The sequence below is a fragment of the Rhagoletis zephyria genome, unplaced genomic scaffold (assembly GCF_001687245.7).
Source record: "Rhagoletis zephyria isolate East Lansing unplaced genomic scaffold, Rhagoletis_zephyria_1.1 Rzeph_scaffold_14771, whole genome shotgun sequence".
NCBI classification, from domain to species: domain Eukaryota; kingdom Metazoa; phylum Arthropoda; class Insecta; order Diptera; family Tephritidae; genus Rhagoletis; species Rhagoletis zephyria.
Window position 1 is genome coordinate 155 of NW_016171839.1, and position 7,254 is coordinate 7,408.

Consider the following 7,254-nt stretch of genomic DNA (forward strand, 5'->3'; position numbering starts at 1 on the left):
ACAAGCTTTAATTTGATGTACATGTCATATGTGAACAATCGCAAGTATTTTGTGCGTAGGCGACCTTCGTCCGCGCTTAGGGATAGGGACACTACGTAGAATTCTCCTTTTTGTGCTGAGGGGCGGAAGTAATTTTGGGCAGAACTCGTTTCTGCGTACCTAAATACCTAAAATTCTCGTTTCTGTGTTGCCAGAAAAGAGGGGCGGAAGTATTTTGGTGCAGAACTTTATGCGTAGGCAGCCTTCGGCCGCGCTTAGGGATTATAACCTTTAATAAGTATAATTCTCCTTTCTGTGTTGCCGGAAAAGAGGGCGGAAGTATTTTTTCGGCCGCGCTTAAGGAGTATAACCCTTACTACGTATGTAGAATTTTCCTTTCTTCGTAGGCGAGTGTTTTCTAAAAAATTAATTTAATAACATTATATATGTATACCACAGTTAAGGGTGTAAAATGGNTCCGGAATGTATAAAGAAACGCAGCCTATATATGTATACCACAGTTAAGGGTGTAAAACGAGCTTTAATTTGATATACAACATATCATATGTGCACAATCGCAAGTATTTTGTGCGTAGGCGGCCTTCGTCTGCGCTTAAAGGCCGTTCGCGCCAGGCGATTTTGCGTTAAACTTTTGCATTCAAATCACGCAGGGTTGCACGAAAAAAAAGTGGAATGGCTAAATGTTAGCTGGCGACCAACTTTGTTGAAAGGCCGTTCAACCAAAAGTAGAATGCAAACGCCTTTTTATGGCGAATATTTAGAAATTTTTTATATCTTGATATTTTTAGCCATTAAATTTTTTTCAGGCAACCGTGAGCTAGTTGAACGCAAAAGTTGCCTGAAAAATCGCCTCGTGCGAAAGCCCTATTAGGGATTATAGGGACACTACTTAGAATTCCCCTTTTTGGCCGCGCTTAGGGATTATAACCCTTACTAAATACCTAAAATTCTCCTTTCTGTGTGGCCAGAAAAGAGGGGCGGAAGTATTTGTGGGCAGAACTTCTTTCTGCTTAGGGATTATTTATTTATTTATTTACCCTTACTACGTAGAATTCTCCTTCACAGAGAAATGTACGTATTCTGGACTTATAGCAATTTAGCTCTAACTAAGTTTATTTGCAGTAGTTTATAAAAGAGGACCGCGATTTAACCACGCCAGCTTCATCACATTTGTTCAACCTACCTCTGTCTTGAAGTCTAATGCAACAAAAGATATTAAAGGAATTCAGCGCGTTTCAGAGACTTCACATAAGGACATATTGCTGTTGGAGGTATCAAGACCAAAACTACTGATTTTCGAAAGTATTATAGATATACGCTTATTCAATGTATCGGAAAAAATTATTCGTAGGTTCAACGGCACCTCATTTGTACAAAACAAAAAGTTTAAATAAGTATATAAGGTTTTTTTCCGAGATGAAATCGACGCTCCCAACGAAGAGTAGCACATCTCAAATTACCGTGGAAGACTAGCACGTTTCACAATTCGCGTCGAAGACTAGCACATTTAAAATTTTTGCGTGGAAAAGTAGCACATTTCACTAATTGCGTGGAAGACTAGCACATTTCAGATTTTTGCGTGGAAGAGTAGCACATTTCTGATTTTTGCGTGGAAAAGTAGCACATTTCACTATTTACGTGGAAGACTAGCACATTTCAGATTTTTGCGTGGAAGAGCACATTTCAGATTTTGGCGTGGAAAATTAGCAATAATCTCAAAAATGGGGTTGACGAAACTAGGTTTCAGAACGGATGAAGAAAGTGCTCAAAGTTATACTTATGCTAATTGCTTATCGGAGGGCGGTCTGCGCAAGCCGAATTCAAGTTTTTTGCGTACATTGGAAATTTTAAATTCGAAATTTGTTGAAGTTAATGGTGATACGCTAACCACAAGGCCTATTTTTTTGCAAAATCTGATGAGAAATTTAAAAGTAAATTTTCATGAATTTCATCACGAATCACGAATTTCATGTGAACAAATATTTCCAAAATTATAAAGCAAAACAAAAATAATTTTTCCCAATTTGTTTTTGTTTTGCATGTTAAGTTATGAGAACAATTTATTCACATGGAATTGGCGATTATAAAAAGATTTATTTGAAAAAAGCATTCTTTAGAATTAGATTTTTAAATGGCATGATTGCATTCAAAATAAGATAATTAAAAAATAACAACATAATGCTCTCGTAGTTTTTATTTTAAAATAAAAAGAACAATTTCAATGAAGTGAATTTGGAAAGAGCATTCTTTAGAATTAGATTTTTAAATCGCAAGATTTCATTTGTATAAGAAAATGAAAAAATAACAACATGATGCTCTCGTTTTTATTATGAAATAAAAAGAACAATTTCAATGAAGTCTCCTTAACATTACATATTTTATATATTTTTAATAAAAAGGTGCGAACCACGTAAGTAAAAAAATTACCAAGCACTGATAATGATTTTTGATTTGAAATATTATTAAATCGGTATAAATGTGGGAGAGAAAATACTCCGATTTATTGTTTTAATATTATCAAAGTAGCAAGGCCGTTGAGAATACTCACAATTTCTGAAACTTCAAACAACTGTATTATCCGTCAAAAGTTGTTCATTGAAACTACCTTCTTTTTTACCTTCCTTTTATTAGCTCGGGATGTAACTATGTAATATTGATGCGCCTAAAAGATGCAGCGATTTCTATTCTCTAGTTACATACCTGATGACAGTACGAATGGCAATTATAATAGGGAGGTTTTACTTTTTTGAACTATAATTTTATTGTATCATGGTTTTCCACCATGGTGATATAATAATAAGGTGTTGTCACTTAGGGGATGGTTGTTGTAATTTTGGCAATTTCGGCTTACCAGCGTTACAGTATTTGCTTGCGTTGGCAACCAACTTCAACCCTGCAAAAAATTTGGCTAATCCGGGATGACTCCGGGAGCAATCGCAAAANTATATTTTTAATAAAAAGGTGCGAACCACGTAAGTAAAAAAATTACCAAGCACTGATAATGATTTTTGATTTGAAATATTATTAAATCGGTATAAATGTGGGAGAGAAAATACTCCGATTTATTGTTTTAATATTATCAAAGTAGCAAGGCCGTTGAGAATACTCACAATTTCTGAAACTTCAAACAACTGTATTATCCGTCAAAAGTTGTTCATTGAAACTACCTTCTTTTTTACCTTCCTTTTATTAGCTCGGGATGTAACTATGTAATATTGATGCGCCTAAAAGATGCAGCGATTTCTATTCTCTAGTTACATACCTGATGACAGTACGAATGGCAATTATAATAGGGAGGTTTTACTTTTTTGAACTATAATTTTATTGTATCATGGTTTTCCACCATGGTGATATAATAATAAGGTGTTGTCACTTAGGGGATGGTTGTTGTAATTTTGGCAATTTCGGCTTACCAGCGTTACAGTATTTGCTTGCGTTGGCAACCAACTTCAACCCTGCAAAAAATTTGGCTAATCCGGGATGACTCCGGGAGCAATCGCAAAAGAGCTTGCGACTAATACCACTTTTGATCTCTTTATATGGAATGAACTGATCGCTTTTGTTCGAGCATGTCCTATGAAGAGACTAATTGTTCACCTTTATACCCAAACGGGTATAAAAAGCGACTAGTCACTTTTAAAAAATAAAAATAAAAATTTGCGCCAGCTGAGATTCGAACCGGGGTGCTCAGTTTTGTTAGGCGAATACTCTCTCTGCGTGCCAACGCCGCACATGAAATTTCATTGACTAAGTGCGTACATATCTTTAAATCGTTAATAGTACCCGTTAGAGATGAGTTGGGGACTAATTGATCTCCAATTATACCCATAAGGGATGAGTCGAGACTAATTGACCTCCATTAGTACCCTTAGGAGACTAGTTGGGACTAATTAATGCCCAATTTTACCCGATTGAGAGTAATCTCGGTATACTCTCTTTAGAGATTAGTCGCACAGTTTTTTGCATTGAAGTTAATTACACTACACGTTTGGGTATACATATGTAAATACATATACCTACATATTTTGGTAGAGAATTTTTGCTGCTTGGTATGTATTTTCTTTATAAATATGTATGTATAAAAATGTGTATGGGTGCTGCATCAACTTATCGAAATGACAACTGACAAACGTGTGTAAGCGCACACTATGAAGTTGCTCAGTTTTTAAGCACGTAAGCGCATGTCAACGGATCTCGCATACGCAGTGGCAGTCAAAAATGGTTGAATGATGTTTCCTTTTTAATATTAACAATGTTTTCAAGCTAAAAATTTGTTGATATCTTTTATAAGAATATGGTTCATGCTTTAACAAAAACTATATAAATCACACTTTAAAATTGACTTAGAAACATTCCATAAGTTCAGCCAGTACATTCAACGGCCCATTACCCGGAGCTGCTCCAACATGATGAGTAGATTTTAGTGAGCCCCATATGCACCTGCCTCGGGCTACAAGCTGGATATCTGAATATTAGAAAATAAATAAGAATTATCTATTTAAATTATAAGAAAAGTGTTTGTTTACAAATGCGCAATATTCATGCTTTTTCTAATTATAAACCCTGATGAGATTTTACCTCCGAGGAGTACTGTTGTTGTTGTTGTTGTTGAAGGGGCTACAACAACCCCGCCCAGATCGGTTGATATCTCAGTCGTTGTCGTCAAGTTCCACTAACGGCAGCCCTAGGAAGCGTGCAGCCTCCACAGGGTTGGTCCACAGGGACAAAGCCGTTAGGGTTGTCGGGTTTTCCGGGCATGCGAAGAGATGTTTCGAGTCATGAGGGGTCTCTCCGCATGCCGGACACTCATTTGGCACATCCGCATTCAGTCTACTCAGGTATGAGTTTAACCTGCTGCAGTAGCCAGAGCGAAGTTGGGCTATTGTGGTTCTTGTCTACCGAGGCAGATGAAGCTCCGTCTCGTCTATGTCCGGTGGTGGTGTGCCTAGAACGGCATTCACAGCCGTTCAATGCCGTTCAGGGCTAGTCGGTATGCTGACGGGTCCAGAGGCTGCTTGATGAACCTCTGGACTTCGGCCGTCAGTTCGTATAGATGCCTCCTGACGTGCCTAGGCGAGGGCTCCTCTGCAAGCAGCTGTCTGTTCGGGTGGCCACTTCTGTGTGTGTGAAACTGCTGTCGAATGTTACTCCGAGTAATTTGGGGTTATTCACCGTCGGAATTTGTGTATCATCGACCGGGTCCGACGAAGCATGGTCATCGAAAGAAATTTCGACTCTGTCATCGTGCTTCGTTGGATTGGACAGTGATCTCACGGTTGACCAAAGCTTACTCACACCAGAGGTGAAGTTACAGGTCTTCAGGTGCTCTTCCCACTTCTTCCTCTTATGTACGTTCACTAGTTGCCAAATCTCCGCGTTGAAATCCCTGATACGGAAATCTCCTTGATCGGCCTGACGAAGGTTATCACGCTCATCGGCTAGAACATCCGCTTCAGCAGGGAAATTTGAACGTGGGTCCGTAATACAGCCTGCCGGTACGAAGCGAGCTGCAGCAGCGCTGACAGCCCTGCGGAACTTACGTTCACTAAGGTGGACGTCGGTTGGTTTGGGGAGAGCAGCGAAGGTGCTTTCAGTAAATTCCGCAAAGCCTTTCCAATCAGCTTTAGAAAAGTTGATATAGGTGCGGTGTTCTGCGGTGTTCTGCGGAAGCAAAGTCGGTTGGTTTTTCGATCGAGATGACTATGGGCAGATGGTCTGATGCCAAAGTCAGCATAGGTCGCTATGATATGCTGTTAACAGACCAGCGCTGAATATTGTTTTCTGGCGAGCTGCCCATAATCCTGGTGGGTGCGTCGTCGTTCATTGTCCAGAATTTCGAATCGTCTATCTGCTCAGCCAAGTCAGTTCTCTTACGATCGTTTGACATGCTTGAGTGCTAAAGATCGTGGTGCGCATTAAAGTCACCTACTACCATACGGTTTTCATCTCTGANCAAGTCAGTTCTCCTACGATCGTTTGACAGGCTTGAGTGCTAAAGATCGTGGTGCGCATTAAAGTCACCTACTACCATACGGTTTTCATCTCTGAAGAGCGCACCTATGTCAGGGTGATATCCTGCCGGGAAGTAGGTGACAGGGGGTATACACACGTTAAAAATTTCAAGCTCGACATCGCCTGACCGGATAGCAATGCCCTGACATTCTTGGGTGGTATCCCTGCGGTCGATGTCTGCTTCGATGAGACGATACTGCACGGTGTAATGCGTGATGAACGCTAGACCACCACCATTATCTCGCTCGCGATCTCGACGGTGCACGTTGTACCCGGCACAATTCAACAATGTTGAATTGCTGTGCAACTTCGCCTCTTGGACCGCAGCTACCAATATACCATGCCTTCCCATGAAGACGGTTATCTCCTCGATCTTGCTCTGAACAGTTAACGTTACAGTTAAATTGAAGGAGCTTCATGTGGTTCGGGAGACGTGTGGTGATGCGGGGTGTGAGAGATGTGTGTGGCCGTGACGCCATTGGCTGTGTGCGCTGCTGAGGTGGTTGCGGGCCTGTGGTGGTGGTGGTGGGTGGCGTCGCAGTTGAGATCTGCGACCGAGCAGGCAACACGGGCCCTCGAAGCTTTCTCGTCCAATCTCGCGTGGTACGCAGACCTGAGCATGCCCTAAAGTGGCACCAGCCAAGGCAGGTGTTGCACTTGACTGATGTCACATTACGGAATATCCTGGTCTGACATACCGTGCAGGTTGTAGGAGGAACCAGGAGTTGGCGGCGGCGTGTGGGTAGTGGTGCGGTTGTGTGTGTTCTATGGTCTGTCTGGTTGTGATATGGTATATTGTGTTGTTATGTTGTTGTACTGTGGTGATTGTGTGGGGCTGCTCAGGTGAACTGGGGTTAGCCGTGGAGGCTGCTCTGTTTGAGCAGCAGGGGGCCACTATGACGTGGTCCACTGCCGATGTGTCCGTAATCCTGAGCAGACTCTAAGGTGACTTCACCCCTCGCAAGCATTACACTTGACTGAGGTGGAGTTGTGGTGTAGTCGTCTCTGGCATACACAGCAGGTGCAGGTTTCTGGCCCTGGGTTTGACTCGATGCCAGCCCTGAGCAGAAGAATACGTAGCGAATGTAGCCTTATGGATCGAACAACTTCTGAGATACTTCGCCGACCTAAACGGGGTTAGATCGCCGAAACAACAGCCCTTGGTCGAGTAAAACCCGAGTCATTCCGGTACGTAGAACCGGCTGTCGTGGGAATGATCCGAGGAGTACTCAAATAAGGTTT

At 41.5% G+C, this 7,254-nt stretch overlaps 1 protein-coding gene across 1 annotated transcript; it reads left to right on the plus strand.

Annotated features, from left to right (window-relative positions):
• Nucleotides 1-1,106: 1,106 nt before the first annotated feature.
• On the plus strand, nucleotides 1,107-1,394 carry LOC108378726 (uncharacterized; the record flags this gene model as incomplete). The annotated part of the gene is made up of 1 exon (XM_017635030.1): nucleotides 1,107-1,394. A coding segment is annotated over one exon (288 nt), but the record flags the coding sequence as incomplete, so codon positions are not given.
• Nucleotides 1,395-7,254: the final 5,860 nt, after the last annotated feature.